Source organism: Camelina sativa, chromosome 1, assembly GCF_000633955.1.
Source record: "Camelina sativa cultivar DH55 chromosome 1, Cs, whole genome shotgun sequence".
In the NCBI taxonomy this organism is placed as follows: Eukaryota; Viridiplantae; Streptophyta; class Magnoliopsida; order Brassicales; family Brassicaceae; genus Camelina; species Camelina sativa.
In genome coordinates, this window is record NC_025685.1 from 10,607,723 (window position 1) to 10,629,658 (window position 21,936).

General features: G+C 39.7%; 1 protein-coding gene and 1 pseudogene across 1 annotated transcript in view; one reads left to right on the forward strand and one right to left on the reverse strand.

Moving 5' to 3' along the window:
- Nucleotides 1-1,197, reverse strand: part of LOC104787121 — a 4,492-nt pseudogene extending 3,295 nt beyond the window's left edge.
- LOC109125615 (loricrin) overlaps nt 12,274-21,936 on the forward strand; it is an 11,699-nt gene continuing 2,036 nt past the window's right edge. The window contains exons 1-7 of the mRNA XM_019227590.1: nt 12,274-12,297; nt 12,372-12,653; nt 12,712-12,742; nt 19,272-19,436; nt 19,785-19,889; nt 20,178-20,759; nt 20,805-21,934. Of these exons, the coding sequence (XP_019083135.1) occupies nt 12,274-12,297; nt 12,372-12,653; nt 12,712-12,742; nt 19,272-19,436; nt 19,785-19,889; nt 20,178-20,759; nt 20,805-21,934 (2,319 nt within the window). The remainder of the gene's footprint in view (nt 12,298-12,371; nt 12,654-12,711; nt 12,743-19,271; nt 19,437-19,784; nt 19,890-20,177; nt 20,760-20,804; nt 21,935-21,936) is intronic.

Consider the following 21,936-nt stretch of genomic DNA (forward strand, 5'->3'; position numbering starts at 1 on the left):
TCAACTCTTTACATTGATTAAGCGGGACACTTGAAGCCAGGGGGTGGAGTTTTTCCACAGTCGAGAAGAAGCTCAAGAGCAATGGGGAGAATGAGGTTGATGTTGAGAAGTTTGGCTTTAATAGTGGTACATAAACAAACGGCTGCGTCTAGGTCAAGTAAGCCTCCCAAAACTGGACAACACTCTTCCTTGGCGTGGCTTTTCCCAAGCCCGATGTGAATCAAACCTCCAAGAACGTCCACACACGCTCCTAGCTTCAACGTGTCAATTGGGCAAGTCTCGGGAATAGGAGGAGTTGGTGTTGGCGGCGTTACCACAGGTGGGGTTGGTGTTGGCGGTGTCACGACGGGTGGTGTTGGTATTGGTGGTGTCACGACGGGTGGTGTTGGTGTTGGCGGTGTTACAACAGGTGGAGTTGGTGTTGGCGGTGTTACGACTGGTGGAGTTGGTGTTGGCGGTGTTACAACGGGTGGAGTTGGTGTTGGCGGTGTTACGACTGGTGGAGTTGGTGTTGGTGGTGTTACNTTACGACGGGTGGAGTTGGCGTTGGCGGTGTTACGACGGGAGGGGTTGGTGTTGGTGGCGTTACGACGGGAGGGGTTGGTGTTGGTGTTGTTGGGGGGCACGGTGTAGGCGGCGTTACAACGGGTGGAGGCTTGGTCGTAGGAGGTTTAGGTGTGGACGGAGGAGGCTTGGTCGTAGGCGGTTTAGGTGTGGACGGAGGAGGCTTGGTGGGCGGTTTAGGAGTGGACGGAGGAGGCTTGGTAGGTGGTTTCACGATGGGAGGTTTCGGGTAAGGGTGAGGTTTGGTGGGCGGTTTAGGGTGGGGGTGGGGTTTGACGGTGGGCGGTTTTGGGGTAGGTGGTTTTACTGCCGGTGGTTTAGGATGGGGTTTGACGGTCGGGGGTTTAGGATGGGGTTTGACGGTTGGTGGTTTAGGGTGGGGTTTAACGGTGGGCGGTTTCACTGCCGGTGGTTTAGGTGGCTTGACGGCAGGTGGTTTAGGAGGTTTGACGGGATGTTTTGGCGGTTTGTGAGGAGCTGGTGATGGTTTAGGAGGGCTACAGTCGCAAGCATAGGAGACGGCAACGAAGCCGAGGAGGAGGAGAACGAGAAAGGAGAGGTTCTGAGTGCGAGACCCCATTTTTTTTAGAATGAGGGTTTGGGTTTGTGAAAGGAGTGAGTAAGTAAGATACATGAGTGTACGTGTACTCTTTTATAGAAAATCTCATATAAGATATTTATTTTTACAAATAATACTGTATGTAAGCAACTGTGATTTAGTTGATTGATATTAAATCTGATTAAGCACGTTATGTCACTTGGTTACAAAAAGAAAACAAAGGGTTGTACTCATCACATTCCTCAATTGGCATTATATTTGTCTTCTCCATATTTTTAAATTTCTGTTGGGCTTTAACGAAAGATGAATTTATATACTCAACAGTATTCTTTCCTACAAAAATTTGATTTTTGTCAGGGAATTGTTTTGCATTGTAAATTTATAAATACAAAGTGCTGTGTTAATGTTTTAAAGATAGTTTTATATGCTTCGTCCACTTACACATGTCACAATGATCATTTAGTGTAATACTCCGGTACGTAATTAATCAAGTAGCTAGTCAGAAGTGTGCAAGTTCAGCTCTACTATACCTTCGAATCCATAACCTTTTGTTTAGAAAAAGAAAATTCACGCTTTGTCCATCCACCATAGATAATTTCATACTAAGTGTTAGTTTTATTTGAATTTCTTCGCGGCATACTCATATACTGTATGGTTAATTAAGTCAATAATTATTTGTTTAATTATTGGCTCATATAATTATTTGTTTCGAAAGAAGCATTTATCAATATAGTGCATGTTAACGACAGAAAGATCTCGATTGTGATAATCTCATGTATACCAAAAAAAAATATTGTTCGTATTTGCCTATATGGTCAAAAGTTAGCTTTTTTTGAAAACTGCAATCAATTTTTAAGAATCATATCTTGCACCTATTTTTTTTTTTCCTCCTACATCTCAGATCAAATTTGGCTAAAATATAAAACATCGTGAAATCAACGCGTGAATCAGCTAGAGAACTGTCCCGACATACGTACATAAGCTCTAGTCTATTAACATTAGAGAATGCCTACTCTATAATTAAGCGTTTAGTATAGTCAGTACATTATTATTGATATACAAATGTTTTAGAAAACTTAGACATAGTCATATTTGTAATTAATTGATGAAAACAATGGGAACAACCAAAGGTTTTTGTAATGTAATGGCCAATTGGGTCGACAATTTAAGAAGGGACTTTGTCATTATTATTTGACTTAAAAGACACCTCCCATTTCTCAATTTTGATAATTTCTGTAGTCACAAGATATATATATATATATATATATATATTTTTTCTTTTGAAACAAGACAAGATATAATTAAACACATCGTTCTCACTCTTTTTTTCTTGTTCCTTGCGAGGTAGGTCCANAAAGAAAATTCACGCTTTGTCCATCCACCATAGATAATTTCATACTAAGTGTTAGTTTTATTTGAATTTCTTCGCGGCATACTCATATACTGTATGGTTAATTAAGTCAATAATTATTTGTTTAATTATTGGCTCATATAATTATTTGTTTCGAAAGAAGCATTTATCAATATAGTGCATGTTAACGACAGAAAGATCTCGATTGTGATAATCTCATGTATACCAAAAAAAAATATTGTTCGTATTTGCCTATATGGTCAAAAGTTAGCTTTTTTTGAAAACTGCAATCAATTTTTAAGAATCATATCTTGCACCTATTTTTTTTTTTCCTCCTACATCTCAGATCAAATTTGGCTAAAATATAAAACATCGTGAAATCAACGCGTGAATCAGCTAGAGAACTGTCCCGACATACGTACATAAGCTCTAGTCTATTAACATTAGAGAATGCCTACTCTATAATTAAGCGTTTAGTATAGTCAGTACATTATTATTGATATACAAATGTTTTAGAAAACTTAGACATAGTCATATTTGTAATTAATTGATGAAAACAATGGGAACAACCAAAGGTTTTTGTAATGTAATGGCCAATTGGGTCGACAATTTAAGAAGGGACTTTGTCATTATTATTTGACTTAAAAGACACCTCCCATTTCTCAATTTTGATAATTTCTGTAGTCACAAGATATATATATATATATATATATATATTTTTTCTTTTGAAACAAGACAAGATATAATTAAACACATCGTTCTCACTCTTTTTTTCTTGTTCCTTGCGAGGTAGGTCCATTTTTTTTTAATAAGGATTTTAGGCAATTTCTTTTGGGTGCTAGTTTGTGTCTCTACCTATACAAATAAGAAAAGAGAATCAGTTTTGGTAAAAATCCCCAAAAATATATAAAAGATTGATAAATCTTCAACCAAGTTGTTGGGTTTCATTAGATATATTAGATTACGTGTTTTTTTGCTAAACTGTAAATATCATTAGTATGCTGGTAAGTTTTCACTAACTGATGGAAAAAAACTATACCCATACTTTCCGACCGAAACTATATGTATAGAAGATATTAACTTAGTGCTGTAATTATCAACTCTTGAAATGATTGAATCACGTGTGAATGTGATAGATGATTCTCTTTGTAGTTTTGTTCATATTATTATTGTATGATTAAATAATAAAACTAAATGTACCATAATTTTTTCCTTCAAATTTATTTTTATATATGGTGAAGAAAACAAAATAAAGTTATGGGACGCAAATTATAAGCTGGCGGGTAGAATTTGGCTGGTAGTAAAAACAGTGTAACCCGTGAACTCTGTCACTTTTGAAGATTTAGTCTTAAAAGAAAAAAAAAAAAGGAATGGATAATGTGACGTTATGAATGAATCTCATGCATGCATGTGACTCTCACCATTTGTCTCTTTGTTTCCTCTCACAACCACGACAATAATTGTAAAAAGAAAATATATACTAATGGTCGTCTGCGTACTGAGTAGTAGAGAAAGAAGACGAGAATAAACTTTCTTCTTTGTATTTCTCCTTTTTCACACATTTACAACGTCTGCCCATGGGCTTATTTTATGCAACACGATCGATATTCGAATTCGAAACTTGTCTACCTTGTCATCATATCATAGGGCTAGGTATTGCAAAGAATCAAATCGATTGCTAAGCACGAGGTTTAGTTTTCTTAAATCTTTTCTTCTAAGGGGCAATCAGAACTTCACATGCTTTGAGGTGTGAGGCGACATAGAGGAAAGTGACGTTGCTGAGCATTTGCTTGGGTTTTGTCTTTGTATTGCTGATTGTTTGGGCTTGATGAGATGTTAAAGTTGGGCCTGAATCTAATTCGATATGCTTTAGAGTGAATTTGCGCATGAGATTGGTCATTTATGTAGGGATGCAACAAAAGAATTTTGTGGGAGGTCCCTTATCCTAATACTTACTATTCTTGTCTAAATACGTTTAATTGAAGAATTCTGACAAGATCTAGTACTTTTGTGGGAGGTCCCTCATCCTAATACTTACTATTCTTGTCTAAATACGCTTAATTGAAGAATTCTGACAAGATCTAGTGCATTAGTGCTGCTATGATCATATCCATTAATATATCCCATAAAACCGCATATACCATTTTCCGAACTCGAGGATCATTTGATGTGGGTCTCACTTGATATGTTGATGAGGACATCAGTATTCAACTTCCAGAAGAACACATTCTGCCATTTCCGGAAGAATCCGTTCTACCATTTTCCGAAGAACCCGTTCTACCATTTCCTGAAGAACCCGTTATGCCAACAATGGTACACAAATCTATGACAAAGTTGGAAGCAATGACCTTAAGGGAACAATTCAACAAGTCCATTGAAAGTCTGATTACTCTCATTGAGCTAGAAGATTCCAAAGAGAAGACTCCAAAAGCATCATTTCTGTCGGTTTTACAAGGAATTAAAGAACCCGTTCTTTTCATCATTTCCGAAGCAATGAAGGGCTGGAGCGTGTATGAGAGCTATGACCAAGGTAAGTGTTTGAATTCAAATAATAAATGATGGTTCTTTTCTTGTTTTGCAGGAATCGACCGTTGGATCTTTATTGAGTCTTTTATTTTATTTAGGTCCTAAAATTGAGTCTGTTATTTTGCAAGTTTAGTCCTTTTTATTTGTAATAATTTCGACCCTAGAAGGTCCCCCGCTGTTGGATCGTTATATAAGGTCCATTCACAGCATTGTAACCTTTCAAGTTTTTATGAAATAAAATGAGAGTTTTCTTAGGTTTTTTTTGAGATAGAAGCAACCACCCTTTTCTCCTTCTTCTTGTGTGTGAATCCTGGAAGACTGAGATTTGACTTATCATAGATCCTTTCACAGATCTGTGTGGCATCCTTCAATCCACCCATCTATCTCTTCATCTTCCACTGCTACCGAATAGACAGAACAATGTTTTTAACCATTTGTCTATTCATCATCTCTTCACTGCATTCCATCTATCATCCAACGAGTAGGAAGAACAGTGTTATCAACCATTTGCCTATTCACATAGGTTCCCCTCATCTGTGTTCCTATATCATGTGGTATCAGAGCTAAACACTCCAAATCAAGTTTTATCTATCCCTTTTGTTTCAGTTTGTTTCCCTTTGTTTGCTTCAGTTTGTGTCTGTTTCAGTTTGTTTTGTTTCTTTTCGTTTCACCCCTTGTAGATCTGCTATTTTCGTGTGTCTTTGCTCTATTTTGATTGTTCATCTTCTAAAAAGAAAACCCTAAAAAAATTTCGTTTCAGATCTGTTTATTTGTTTGCCTTAAACCCCCCCCCCCCAATTCTAGATCTGTCAGTTTTGGGAAGTTTTCCATATTTGGACCTTTCGACTTCCTGTGCACTTGATCTCTTGTCCTTATTTTTACAGAAACGTTTTGAACCATGGGAGAACAAGGAGGAGAGGTGAACATGGCTGAGATGATTACAACTATTCAAGCCCAGCTCCAAACGCTTGGTGATCGCATGACACGAATTGAACAACCCCCACTTGCACCAAGAGCACCAGTTCGTAACTTGCCAAGAGGAAACAATGAGGTTGATATATCTTAATCAACACCAAAGGCCAAGGAGACACTACCAACAAGGTAGGGGACGAGATGAAGGCAACATAAGAGAAGGAGGCTATGATCTTAAGCTCAATCCACCAACAGTTGCTGGAAAGGTTAATCTTGAAGCTTACATTGATTGGGAAAGACGTATGGAGCATATCTTTGGCTACTACAACTATTCTGAACAGAGAAAGGTATCCCTAGCTGCTGCTCAACTTACCGACAATGCCTTAGCTTGGTGGGATAGAGATGTGTCTGAGAGGAGGAGGCATAGACATATACCAATGACCACTTGGGATGATATGAGGTTTCAGCTAAGAATGAGATATGTCCCAGCTTATTACCACCGGGAGCTACAAAAGAAGTTCCACAAGCTCTCACAAGGAACCAAATCTATTGAGGAGTACTTTGAAGAGTTTGAATCTTTTAAGAACATATTGGAGGTAGAAGAGTCTGAGGAGAACTTGATGGCACAGTTTCTAGATGTTCTTCATGATCGGATTGCTAGAAAGGTGGAAAGACAAACATATCATGATGTTGAAGATTTGTTGCACCTAGCAGTCCAAGCCGAACAACACATCAAGAGGAAGACAGCTTCTACTAACCGCAGTAAGGCTCCATGGACACCACCACCTCAANAGGCCAAGGAGACACTACCAACAAGGTAGGGGACGAGATGAAGGCAACATAAGAGAAGGAGGCTATGATCTTAAGCTCAATCCACCAACAGTTGCTGGAAAGGTTAATCTTGAAGCTTACATTGATTGGGAAAGACGTATGGAGCATATCTTTGGCTACTACAACTATTCTGAACAGAGAAAGGTATCCCTAGCTGCTGCTCAACTTACCGACAATGCCTTAGCTTGGTGGGATAGAGATGTGTCTGAGAGGAGGAGGCATAGACATATACCAATGACCACTTGGGATGATATGAGGTTTCAGCTAAGAATGAGATATGTCCCAGCTTATTACCACCGGGAGCTACAAAAGAAGTTCCACAAGCTCTCACAAGGAACCAAATCTATTGAGGAGTACTTTGAAGAGTTTGAATCTTTTAAGAACATATTGGAGGTAGAAGAGTCTGAGGAGAACTTGATGGCACAGTTTCTAGATGTTCTTCATGATCGGATTGCTAGAAAGGTGGAAAGACAAACATATCATGATGTTGAAGATTTGTTGCACCTAGCAGTCCAAGCCGAACAACACATCAAGAGGAAGACAGCTTCTACTAACCGCAGTAAGGCTCCATGGACACCACCACCTCAAAAAGCTTTAGACAAAGGAAAATCTCTTGATGTGGACCAGAGATTTAAAAGAGCTGCACCTGAGGCATCAAAAATAACCAAACCAGAGCAAGGTAAGCCTACTAACCAAAGAGCTCGTGATATTACTTGCTTTAAATGTCAGGGAAAAGGACACTATGCAAGGGAGTGCCCAAACCAGCTAGTAATGATCCTTAAAGCCAATGGAGAGTATGAATCACAAGATGAGGAAGAAGAACGTGATGAATCTGAGGAGGATATTGTGGACTATCTAGAGATGGGAGAGGTTCTAGTCATAAGGAGGGCTCTTAGCACTCTTTTTAATCCTGAAACAATTCAAAGAGAAAATATCTTCCACTCTCGCTGCTCCATAAACTCCAAGGTATGTAGCTTAATCATTGATGGGTTCATGTACTAATGTAGCCAGCAAGTATTTGGTTGATAAGCTAGGTCTCCAAAAGACAAAGCATCCCTATCCATATCGACTTAAGTGGCTCAATGACGAGGCTGAATTAAGGATCTCTGAGCAAGTCACCATACCATTCACCATAGCTAAATATTCAAATCAAGTTGTGTGTGATGTGGTTCCTATGCAAGCTGGACACCTTCTTCTAGGACGACCATGGCAATTTGATAAGGAGACTTTACACAATGGCCGAACCAACTACTACACTTTCTTACACAACAACAAGAAGCATCAACTACTACACTTTCTTACACAACAACAAGAAGCATACTCTAGCTCCACTCACCCCTCAAGAAGTGCATAAAATGCAACAAACCATGTCAAAGGGAGCTAAGTCAAACAAAACTAATCTCTACATAACACCTTCTACTGTTTTGAAATCAATTAATTCATAGAAAAAGGTGCTACTAATGATCTTTAAGGAAGGTTTGTTTTCAGGTCAAGAAGAGAAAGACTTACCACCAGAAGTGATTGAACTATTAGGAAGGTTTAAAGAAGTCTTTCCTGAGGAGATACCACCTGGACTACCGCCTATAAGAGGAATCGAACATGATATTGATCTAGTTCTGGGAGCACCACTGCCTAATAGACCAGCCTACTGAGTAAACCCCGAGGAAGCAAAAGAGCTGGAAAAGCAAGTTCAAGATCTAATGTCAAAGGGCTACATTCGTGAAAGCCTAAGCCCTTGTGCTGCACCGGTTCTTCTAGTGCCTAAGAAAGATGGAACTTGGAGAATGTGTGTAGACTGCAGAGCAATCAACAACATCACTGTCAAATATAGACATCTCATTCCAAGGCTTGATGACATGCTAGATGAGCTTAATGGAGCTACTATCTTTTCCAAAATTGATCTAAGCAGTGGTTATCATCAAGTGAGGATGAAAGAATGTGATGAATGGAAAACGGCTTTCAAGACAAAACAAGGACTATATGAGTGGTTAGTCATGCCATTCGGACTCACCAACGCTCCAAGCACCTTCATGAGGTTAATAAATCAAGTCTTAAGGGAGTACATCTGTAAGTTTGTGGTTGTTTATTTTGATGATATCTTGATTTATAGCACAAGTCTGGCAGATCAGGTAAAGCATCTTGAGATGGTGATAAAAGCGCTTAAGGCTGAACATCTCTATTCTAATCTTAAGAAATGCACGTTTTGCACTGATCAAGTTGTGTTTCTAGGATTTGTTGTGAGTTCGCAGGAACTAAAGGTCGATGAGGAAAAAATCAAGGCTATACAAGACTGACCAACTCCAACAACCATTGGACATGTTAGGAGCTTCCATGGGCTGGCTAGCTTCTATAGGAGATTTGCGAAGGATTTCAGTACCATTGCTGCACTCTTGACATCGGTGATTAAAAAACATGTGGAATTCAAATGGGGTCAAGCACAAGAGGATGCATTCAAGCTGCTCAAAAATAGCAGCACAAATGCATTCGTTTTGGTACTTCCTAACTTTGATAAAATGTTTGAGATTGAATGTGATGCTTCTGGTACAGGAATAGGTGCTGTTCTAACTCAAGGAGGAAAACCAGTAGCATACTTCAGTGAGAAACTCAGTGGAGCTGCACTTAATTATCCAACCTATGATAAAGAGCTCTATACTTTGGTAAGATCTTTAGAAACTTGGCAACATTATTTGTTATCTAAAGAGTTTGTTATTCATACAGATCATGAGACACTCAAGCACCTAAGAGGACAAACTACACTTAAGAAGAGACATGCACGGTGGCTTGAATTTGTGGAGACATTTCCATATGTGATTAAGTACAAGAAGGGAAAAGAGAACATTGTAGATGATGCTTTATCAAGGAGACATGCTTTAATCACCACAATGGAGGCCAAATTCATGGGATTTGATCATATCAAAGGTCTATATGTGGAGGATCCAGATTTCAAAGAAGCTTTTAAGGAAACAAGCAAAGCCGTTATGGGTCATACTACCAACATGATGGATTTCTCTTTAAGGACAAAAGGCTGTGCATTCCTCAAGGATCCATGAGAGAGCTGCTGATAGGAGAAGCACATGGAAGAGGACTTATGAGACATTTTGGGCGAGACAAAACTCTAAGTGTTCTTATAGAACATTTCTTTTGGCCGCATTTGAAAAGAGATGTGGAAAGGTTCTGCGGAAAGCGCATCACCTGCTTGAAAGAAAAATCCAGGTCACATCCATATATGCCTTTGTATCCCTAACCTACCATGGGTAGATATTTCTATGGATTTTGTTTTAGGGCTGCCTAAGATCAACAACCGAGATTTTATCTTTGCTGTGGTTGATCGGTTCTCCAAAATGGCGCATTTCATTCCATGTAACAAGACAAATGATGCTTCTCAAACTGCTGACTCTTTTTCAAAGAAGTTGTGCGTTTGCATGGAATCTCAAGGACCATTGTTTCAGATCGAGACACCAAATTTTTTAGCCACTTTTGGAAGACTTTGTGGAAAAAGCTAGGCACTAAGCTACTCTTCTCCACCATTTGTCATCCTCAAACTGATGGCCAAACTGAGGTAGTTAATCGTACTCTCTCCACTCTTTTGAGAGCTACGATAGGTAAGAAGCTCTGAAACTGGTTATCTTGTTTACCCTATATTGAATTTGCTTAAAATCATGCTAAGCATTCTGGTACCAAATTCTCTCCATTTGAAGTTGTCTATGGTTTTAATCCTCTAACCCCATTAGACATCACACCTCTGCCCCAAGCTGTTTATTCTAGTGCAGAAGGAGTCACCAAAGCTGACTTTGTGAAGAAATGATAACATCATTATTTTACCCATTTTAGCTATAGTTTTACTATGCATTTAGGAAGAGTTTAGTATAATTTCAATGCTTTAATATCTATTATCAAGTATTTTAGGTTTCAAGAAGGTTTTACAGGTTTTATAGCAAAAAGGACCAAAAGGCAAGGAAAATATGTTTTAGGAAAGATTCACAGCTTTACAGTACGGGCAACATTTGAAGAACTTCCAGAACTCACATTTCGACGTACTTAGTGTCTATGGAAAGCTGGAAGAGTTATCTTTCTCCTTGAAGTGGAATCAAGTCAATCAATTCACTCATCTGGAAGTTATTCTCGATATTCTGAGACGTATCTTAAACCGACGTAAGGAGAATCATCAAGCCAATGGGCTTTTTATTGAAGTCCAGACCAGCTACCACCATGGCGGCCCATTTCAAGTCTTCACCACGTTCTAGAAGTTTTCTACGCCGCCCCTTGCCATGCACTTAACAAGAGAAGACGTTTCTATCCTTACAAAACCCTAAACCTAGACAAAACCCTATAAATACTCTTCTAAGCCTTAGGGTTTAGAATGTGCCTTCACCTGCCTCCAAGGAGATCACGACCAGAAGAGCAGCCACGAACAGCAGCCCTCTCTCGTCCATCTCTTGAAGCTTTGAAGTTCACCAAACTCTTTTCTATTCTATTTATTTTGTTCTAGTTTTCTAAAGGAAGAAGATCTTACAACTTTGTTTGACAACCATTGAAGTAATATCTAAATCTCTTTTCTCTATTTATTCTTTTATGTTTATGAATTGTTTAAACCTTGCTTTGATGATTCCCTTAAACATGCTAGAGTCGTTTTCTAGTTGGGTTTAAAGGGATTATCAAAGGGGGGAGATGATCTTAGTTTAGGTGGCAATTTTTAGGGTTTGTTAGATTTAAATTCTGTTTATTCTATGCTTTAATTCTAAGTCTTTTCTTAATGCTTTAAGTTAGCCTCATGAACTAACTATGATCTAAAGTGTGTGTGCTTGACCTAGATTAGATGTGTGGGGAGACATAGGAAGCACATACCCCTTACCTATGGAATTCTATGGATTAGAATCGAACTAGTTTTAAAAGCTTTGATCTATGCGTCATTGCCTGCGACAGTTGAGTAACGGAGTGTAGTGATCTTAGACAGCTAGCTTGAGAACTTTAAGTTAACGGTTCATTAGTGTTTCATAGTCCGAGTTATAGATAAACAAACTAACCCTAAACTTTCCTAGATAGATAGATCATTGAACCCCTGCGATTCCCCTTGATGCCAAACGCTTGTTTTATGATTTTTACTTGCTTTTATTTACGTTTATTTGCTTGCTACAACCGTGACAACCAAAACCTCCTTTTTATTGAGTCCTAGCCTTACATCTCTTCCGACGGATTCTCTGAACAACAACTCTCTCTCTGTGGGATCGATCCTTAAATACTACTACCGATTAGCTGTGAACTTGTAGCCATTGTGTGGTCTTTTTAAGGTAAAAGATTGAAGTGAAAAACCACGCACATCAAGAAACTTCACCAAAGAGTTAAACAGAATCTTGAGAAGAAAAGCGCAAAGAACAAAGAGCATGCGGATAAGCACCGCAAGGAGCTGAAGTTTGAACTCGGTGATTGGATCTGGTGACACAGAGAAAAGAAAGATTTTCCAAGGAAAGAAAGTCCAAGCTGTTACTAAGAGGATATGGACCATTTCAGGTCTTAGAGAAAATCATTGACAATGCCTACAAGATTGAGCTACCAGGTGAGTTGAACATTTCTCCAACCTTTAATGTTGCTGATTTATCTCCTTTCCATGCGGATGAAATAGTTCTGCAGACAGAACTTTCTCAAGAGGGAGGGAATGATGAGGACATCAGTATTCAACTTCCAGAAGAACCCGTTCTGCCATTTCCGGAAGAACCCGTTCTACCATTTCTGGAAGAACCCGTTCTACCATTTCCTGAAGAACCCGTTCTGCCAACAATGTTACACAAACCTATGACAAGGTTGGGAGCAAGGACCTTAAGGGAACAATTCAACAAGTCCATTGAAAGTCTGATTACTCTCATTGAGCTAGAAGATTCCAAAGAGAAGACTCCAAAAGCATCATTTCTACTGGTTTTACAAGGAATTAAATAACCCGTTCTTTTCATCATTTCCGAAGCAATCAATGAAGGGCTGGAGCGTGCATGAGAGCTATGACCAAGGTAAGTGTTTGAATTCAAATAATAAATGATGTCTCTTTTCTTGTTTTGCAGGAATCGACCGTTGGGTCTTTATTGAGTCTTTTATTTTATTTAGGTCCTAAAATTGAGTCTGTTATTTTGCAAGTTTAGTCCTTTTTATTTGTAATAATTTCAACCTTAGAAGGTCTCCCGCTGCTGGATCGTTATATAATGTCCCTTCTCAGAATTGTAACCTTTCAAGTTTTTATGAAATAATATGAGAGTTTTCTTAGGTTTTCTTCTAAGATAGAAGCAACCACCATTTTCTCTCTCTTCTTGTGATTGAATCCTTGAAGACTGAGATTTGACTTATCATAGATCATTTCACAGATCTGTGTGGCGTCCTTCAATCCACCCATCTATCTCTTCATCTTCCACTGCTACCGAATAGACAGAACAGTGTTTTCAACCATTTTTCTATTCACCATCTCTTCACTGCATTGCATCTATCATCCAACAAGTAGGCAGAACAGTGTTATCAACCATTTTCCTATTCCCATCTATCCACATAGGTTCTCCTCATCTGGGTTCCTATATCATATGTGTACCGGTTTAGTCACCTTAGAAGTGTTTCCAAATTTGAAAAACAAACCATAACCATGTTCGAAACATTTTTTGATCCCGAAATTTTGTCGGGATAAAAAAACCCTAAAAGCCTTTAAACGTCAAAATTTGGTTCCAAAAATAATCCAATGGTACGAAGGCCCATTGCCTTGCCAGAAGCTCTCTTAGGGCATTTCAAAAAAGTATTCTCGGTCGTGTAGATCCTCACAATGTAAAAGTTATGACGTTGTGTATGTCCTAGCATCATGCGAAACAACCACAAAAAAAAATGGAGGGATGCAACACGAGAATTTCCTGGGAGGTCACCCATCTTAGTACTATTTTCATTATATCCCATGCAAACGCATATATCATTTTACAAAGACTCAAAGGATCATTCGATGTAGGTCCCACTTGATATGTAGACCGGTTAAATCACATTGGATGTGCTTCCAAACACGAAAAACAAGTTATAACCATGTCTGAACACATTTTTTTATCCCAAAATTGTGTCGCCCAATCAGAGAAAAAAAGGGAGGGATGCAACACAAGGACTTCCCCGGAGGCCACCCATCGTAGTACTACTTTCGCCCAAGCACAATTAACTGCAAATTTCTGATGGGATATGGTGCATTAGTGCTGGTATGATCACATCAATTAGTATATTTTATGCAATAACATATATCTTTTTCTGAAGACTCAGAGGATCATTTAATGTGGGTCCCAATTGATATGTGGACCGGTTAAGTCACATTGGACATGCTTCGAAAATAGAAAAGCAAGCCATAACCATGTCCCAAAATGATTTTTTGCTTGAAATCATGTCGCAATCACAAAATAACCCGAAAAGCCTTTAAGCTTGGAAATTTAGTCCCGAAAATAGTCTAATGGTACGGTGATCCATTGCTTTGCCAGAAGCTCTCTTGCGGCTTTTCAAAAAAGTATTATGGGTCGCGTAGGTCCTAACGGTGTGAAACAACAATGTCGTATCGTCTTGCAAAACAACAACAAAAAAAAAGAAAAAAAAGGGGAGAGATGCACCACAAGGACTTCCTGGGAGGTCACCCATCCTAGTACTACTCTCGTCCAAGCGCACTTAACTGTAGAGTTCTGATGGTATCATGTGCATTATTGCTAGTATGATCGCATCTCTTAGTATATCCCATGCAATCGCATATATCCTTTTACGAAGACTCAAAAGATCATTCAATGTAGCTCCCACTTGATATGTGGACCGGTTAAGTCACCTTGGACGTGCTTCCAAACTAGATAAACAATCCATAATCATGTTTCAGAACATTTTTTTCTTGTAATCGTGTCGCTATCACAAAAAACCCTTAAAGTATTTAATTGCCAAAATTTTGGTCACAAAAATAGTCCAACGTTACGGTATTATGGAGATTTTATCTTGCCAAAATTTCTCTTGGAGAGTTTCAAAAAGGTATTATGGGTCGCATAGGTCCTTACAATGTGAAAATTATGACGTTGTGTATGTAAATATCGTCTTGCGAATCAACCAAAAATAGAAAAAAGGAGGGATGCAACATGAGGGCTTCTTTGGAGGCCACCAATCCAAGTACTACTCTCGCCCAAGCACACTTAACTGTGGATTTCTGATGTGATCTGGTGCATTAGTGCTGGTATGATCGCATCCATTAGTATATTTCATGTAATCGCATATATCCTTTTTCACCTTGTTTGTGCAAGCCTTTCAAATTGACAAATGCTTTGATTCAGGACACCAACTTCCTGCCCATGGTGAAGGATTACTGTGAAGGTATTGAGAGTCTATATCTCTCTACTTCTGCAATGTTCCGATTCTCAAAGAAGTTGAAAGCTCTGAAGCCAAAAATAAAACACTTCGTGATAAGCTAGGTGATCTATAAAAATAACGAGAGAAGCTTTTGCACATTTGTGTCAATGTCAAATGTAAACACTCAACAATCCCTTGGGTTTGTTGATGAGTAGAGAGTCTGTACCTTATAGTCGATGGTTGCTGGTTTCGAGAGTCAAAGAAAAAAATTTGAAGCAGAAATCCAAGCTCCATTTGTTACGGGAGGGAGATAGTAATAATAAAGTTTTCTTTAAAGTTGCAAAGTTTTGGGAGGTAAAGAATGCGATAAAGGAATTTAAATGTCCAGATGGTTCCATAGTAGATCCTCAAGAGGAGATAAAGAAAGAGTCTGAAAGGTTTTTTCATAACTTTCTTGGTCACAAACCAGCTCACTATCAAAGTATATCAGATGAGGAGCTGCAAAAGTAGTGACGTATCGCTGTTCAGACCTGGATATAGCACAATTAGAACATGAGGTCACCGAGGCAAAAATATAAAACGTGATATTCTCAATGCTAAAGGATAAAATCCCGAGACCTAATTGATACACTATGGAGTTCTTAAAGAAGATATGGCCAATTGTAAAGAAAGATTCCGTAGTCAAAATTCAATCTTTCTTTCAATATTGCTTTATTCCCAAAGTAGTTAACACAAAAATTCTAGCGCTTATACCAAAAAAAGAAGACGTAAAGGAGATGAAAGATTAGCGCCTGATCTCATGTTGTAATTGTAAGAGATGTGATGAGAGAAGAACACGTTAGTATTTAGGAAATAGTATATTGACTCTCATAATCATAAACTTTAGGTTACATATAATTATATAGTACAAGAGTTTCCTAAACTATAATAATTGCAAATATATAATATCCTTCTACACGCCCCCTCAATCTCAAGGTGGTAATGGAGCAAATGTGGAATTAATGGCTTGAGATTGATCTCAGGAGAATGGTAGAGCTCGTGCTTGAACAACAATATCGAAGCTTGCTCCGACGTCTTGGTGGTGACTAATTCATATCTTGGATAGATTCGATGAACATATGTATGTTAGATGGCTGTAAGCAGATGTTTTTTTTTTTTGATGAAAAAGAACAAATAAAAATTTTGAAGAAGCATCCATGGCTTGAAAATTGGAAAATAAGATGGTTTTTTTTTTAATTTAATAATTTAAAGAAGCACTATGGCTTTGATTCAGAGGCTCATAAAAAGCTTGAATAATATAAGCACTTTTGGCTTGAAAATAAAAATTATAAAAGAGAAGCATTTGGCTATAGATTCAGAGGTCTAAGATAATAGATTTGAATAAGAGAAGCTCGATGGCTTAGATTCAAAGGTTCATGATGAACTTGAATGTGGAAGCATTTGGCTTAACAAAAAAAAACTATATAAAAGAAAGAAGCATATAGCTTAGAAACAGCAACGGAGCCGATCGTTAGATCATTGTAGCTTTGATACCATGTAAGAGATGTGATGAGTGAAGAACACCTTAGTGTTTAGGAAATAGTATATTGACTCTCATAATGATAAACTTTAGGTTACATAGAATTATATAGTACAAGAGTTTCCTAAACTATAATAATTGCAAATATATAATATCCTTCTACAGTAATGTCACTTATAAGGCTATCTCCAAGCTTATTGCTCATAGGTTCACACGTCTTCTTCCGGATTTCATCTCTCCAAATCAATCTGCTTTTGTTAAGGATCGGCTGCTGATGAAAAATGTTTTTTTGGCATCCGAGCTAGTTAAAGATTATCACAAATATGTAGTTTCTTCTCTAAGTGCAATAAAGATTCATATTTTGAAAGCGTTCGACTTTGTACAATTCCTTTTATCCTTACCTTACTCTCAGTGCTAAATTTCCCACCCCAATTCGTGAGATGGATTGAACTAGTATTTACAATGGCTTCTTTCTCGGTTCAATTCAACAGAGAGTTATCTGGTTTATTTCATAGTAATCGAATATTACGGCAATTTTGCTCACTATTGCCCTATCTTTTGGTTGTTTGTATGCAAGTGTTGTCGGAAATGCTTAACAAAGCTGCTATGGAAAGAAGGATAGGCGATCACCCTAAGTGATAACACCTCAATCCATTTGTGTTTTGCAGATGACTTGCTGGTATTTACCGATGGCACCAAAAGATCTATTGAGGTAGATGTTCAGATTTTTTAAACTTTTTCAGAGTTTTTGCACTGAATATTAGACTTCAAAAACCAACACTATACATGGTAGGGATACAAGAGATTGAAAAGGATTTTATACTGAGAAATTTTCCGTTTTCAGCGGGAACTCTTCATGTGTGCTACCTTGGTTTGCCGATTCTCACTAAGAGAATGACGAGAAATGATTATACACCACTTATTGAACGAATTCGTGAGAGAATAGGAAGTGGGACGGCTCGACATTTGTCGTTTGTGGGGCACCTATAAATCATTAACTTAGTAATCCGTAGTCGTACAAATTTTTTGATGTCTGCAATTTGTTTGCTGAATGCTTGTATTAAAGAGATAGACAGTATATGCTCTGCTTTCTTGTGGTCAGTCCCTACTTCGAACACAAAAAAAAGCTTACGTGTCATGGAACGATGTTTGTCTACCTAATGAAGAAGGAAGTCTTGGGTTTCGTTCTCTAAAAGAGGCAAACAAGGTGAGCTGCTTAAAACTCATATGGAGAATCCTCTCATCAAATTGTCTATGGGTCAAATGGCTTCGAGTTTACTTGCTACAAAAGGGCTCATTCTGGTCTAAAGGAAAATACCACATTAGGCTATGGATGTGGAGAAAGTTGCTCAAGTATCGGGGTTCTAGCTTATGGTCTTGTCAGGTATGAGATACAGAGTAAAAATGTTTCTTTTTGGTATGATAATTGGTCGGATCTAGACATATTTAACAAGCATATATTATGACTAATTACACGTACAGTAGTATAAGATCATGATTATGTAAGTTACATAATTAATTTATTTTTAAGTTAAGTTATAATAACATATGTAACACTGTATATTTAAAATTAATGATCTAGGCAATATACCAAAGCCAACTAATTCACAAGTGAACGTCGTCATTTATAGTTATATCTCATAAAATGAACGAATAATTTTTCGTGTCTGTTTTGTTTTTTAAAAGAAATGAGTTATATGATAGCCATACAGTAACAGGACCCAAAACGTCCAGGACCATGATAGTGATACACAATAAAACTAGCAATCGTTAGATACTATAGAATATACATATATATATATATATGTGTGTGTATGATTTGGTAAATTATTACATTTATTATTCAGACCAAAAGGAGTTTTATTTACAAACTAGTAACCATAATAATAATTAGAAAAAAAAAACAGAGCAGATTTAGAGAAACAGAAAACATACTCAGAGTCCGTTCCACTGAAAGGTTTGTCATGTTTATAACGAAGTACATACATCGTATGACCAGAAGCTTGTAGCGATGTATTACATAACTAATATAGATTTCTTTATAATTTGCTTAAATTGTGTTAATTTTTAGTGTCATACTACAAATATCAAATAATTCGAAAACATCATTCACGATGATATAAACAAGTGATGCGAACAAATAAATGAGGTTGTGTCACTAAAATAAGCTTGTGCAGATAAACCTTTTCTTTGATAATAAGAGCTATCTCGTTCTATAGCTTTTTCTTCTTTCTTAGAGATACAATATGAAAACCCAAAGAATTTGAGATCTCAAACACAAACGAACCTTTTATTGTAGTAAATGATACAAGTAATTAAAGGTTGCACACATGCAAGTAACCCCTGTTACCAAAGAAAATATGAAACCAACAAATTCTTAAATAACGAAACTTTAGACTCACTGACAGACTCATCACTCTATATTGATCAGGCAGGACATTTGAAGCCAGATGGTGGCTTTTTACCACAATCTAGGAGAACCTCAAGAGCTATAGGAAGAATGAGGTTGATGTTGAGAAGTTTGGCTTTAATAGTAGTACATAAACAAACGGCTGCGTCTAGATCAACTAAACCTTCCAAAACAGGACAACACTTCTCTTTAGCGTTATTCCCGATTCCAATGTGAATCAAACCCCCAAGAACGTCAACGCACGCGCCTAGCTTTAGTGGGTTAATTGGACAAGTATTTGGCTTAGGCATAGATGTTGGAGGTGTCGCAATGGGAGGAGTTGCACTAGGTGGCTTTGCGATAGGAGGTGTTGCGCCTGGCGGTTTTGCAATAGGTGGAGTTGCCGTAGGAGGTTTTGCAACCGGCGGTGATGCGGTTGGCGGTTTTGTCATGGGTGGAGTTGCCATAGGAGGCTTTCCTACGGGAGGTGATGCGACAGGAGACATTTCGGCGGGACACTGAAAGCCAGGTGGTGGTTTCTTTCCACAACCAAGGAGAACCTCAAGAGCTATGGGGAAAACGAGTTCGATGTTGAGAAGCTTAGCTTTAATAGTGGTACATAGACAAGCAGCTGCGTCTAGGTCAACTAAACCTTCTAAAAGTGGACAACACTTTTCTTTGGCACTTTTTCCGATTCCGATGTGAACCAAACCTCCAAGAACGTCAACGCATGCGCCTAGCTTCAAAGTGTCAATTGGACAAGTCTTTGGATTAGACATAGATGTGGGCGGTGTTGCAATGGGCGGCATTGTAGTGGGAGGAGTTGCAGTAGGAGGAGTTGCAACAGGTGGTTTTGCGACAGGAGGAGTTGCGGTTGGGGGCTTTTCCATGGGTGGACTTGCCATAGGAGGCTTTGCTACGGGAGGTGATGCGGCAGGCGACATTTCGGCAGGACACTGAAATCCAGGTGGTGGTTTCTTTCCACAACCAAGGAGAACCTCAAGAGCTATGGGGAAAACGAGTTCGATGTTGAGAAGCTTAGCTTTAATAGTGGTACATAGACAAGCAGCTGCGTCTAGGTCAACTAAACCTTCTAAAAGTGGACAACACTTTTCTTTGGCACTTTTTCCGATTCCAATGTGAACCAAACCTCCAAGAACGTCAACGCATGCACCTAGCTTCAAAGTGTCAATTGGACAAGTCTTTGGTTTAGACATAGATGTGGGAGGTGTTGCAGTGGGCGGCATTGCAGTGGGAGGAGTTGCAGTAGGAGGAGTTGCAACAGGTGGTTTTGCGACAGGAGGAGTTGCGGTTGGGGGCTTTGCCATAGGTGGAGATGCAACAGGTGGAGTGGCGACAGGCGGAGTTGTTACAGGTGGCTTTGCTATAGGCGGGGTTGCAACGGGCGGGGTAGATATGGGTGGCTTTGCTATAGGCGGAGATGCAATGGGCGGCGTTGCTACTGGTGGTTTTGCAACAGGTGGAGTTGCAATAGGTGGTGTTGTGACGGGCGGCTTTGCGATAGGAGGAATTGCAATAGGAGGAGATGCTACTGGTGGCTTTGATACCGGTGGAGTTGCAACGGGCGGTTTTGATGTGGGAGGAGCTGCGATGGGTGGCTTTGAAATCGGAGGAGTGGCGATTGGAGGCATTGCTACTGGTGGTTTTGCTATAGGTGGTGTTGCAACTGGAGGAGTTACGGTAGGCGGTGTTGCAACCGGTGGTTTTGCGATAGGCGGAGTTGCGACAGGCGGTGTTGCAACAGGAGGTGATGCAACAGGCGGTGTTGCAACAGGCGGTGATGCAACAGGCGGTGTTGCAACAGGCGGTGATGCAACAGGTGGTGTTGCAACGGGTGGCTTTGCAATAGGTGGGATTACGACAGGAGGAGTTGCGATGGGCGGTTATACAATAGGTGGGGATGCTACAGGTGGTTTTGCTATAGGTGGTGTTGCGACTGGCGGCTTAGCGATAGGAGGAGTTGCTACTGGTGGTGTGGTTGTGGGAGGTGTTGCCACTGGTGGTTTTGCAATTGGCGGGGTTGCAACAGGTGGTGTTGCAACTGGCGGTTTTGCGATGGGTGGTGTTGCAATAGGAGGAGTTGCCACTGGTGGTGTGGCAACAGGAGGAGTTGCAACAGGGGGTGTTGCGATGGGAGGAGTTGCAATAGGGGGCGTTGCGACGGGTGGAGTTGCAATAGGTGGCGTTGCGACTGGTGGTTTTGCAATTGGTGGTGTTGCAATAGGAGGAGTTGCCACTGGTGGTGTGGCAATGGGTGGGAAAGCTATTGGTGGCGTTGCAACGGGTGGAGTTGCAATAGGAGGAGTTGCCACTGGTGGTGTTGCAATAGGAGGAGTTACCACTGGTGGTGCAGCAACTGGTGGTTTTTTGGTGGGTGGTGTTGCAACAGGAGGTGTTGCGACGGGTGGAGTTGCAACAGGTGGCGTTGCGGGTGGTTTTGCAATTGGTGGTGTTGCAATTGGAGGAGTTGCCATTGGTGGTGTGGCAACGGGTGGCGTTGCAACGGGTGGAGTTGTAATAGGAGGAGTTGTAATAGGAGGAGTTGCCACTGGTGGTGTTGCAATAGGAGGAGTTGCCATTGGTGGTGCTGCAACAGGTGGTTTTGCGATTGGTGGTGTTGCAATTGGAGGAGTTGTCACTGGTGGTGTGGCAACGGGTGGGAAAGCTACTGGTGGCGTTGCAGCGGGTGGAGTTGCAATAGGAGGAGTTGCCACTGGTGGTGTTGCAATTGGAGGAGTTGCCACTGGTGGTGTGGCAACAGGTGGGGAAGCTACTGGTGGCATTGCAATGGGTGGAGTTGCAATAGGAGGTGTTGCCACTGGTGGTATTGCAATAGGGGGCGTTGCGACGGGTGGAGTTGCAATAGGTGGCGTTGCGACGGGTGGTTTTGCGATTGGGGGAGTTGCAATAGGAGGAGTTGCCACTGGTGGTGTAGCAACGGGTGGGGAAGC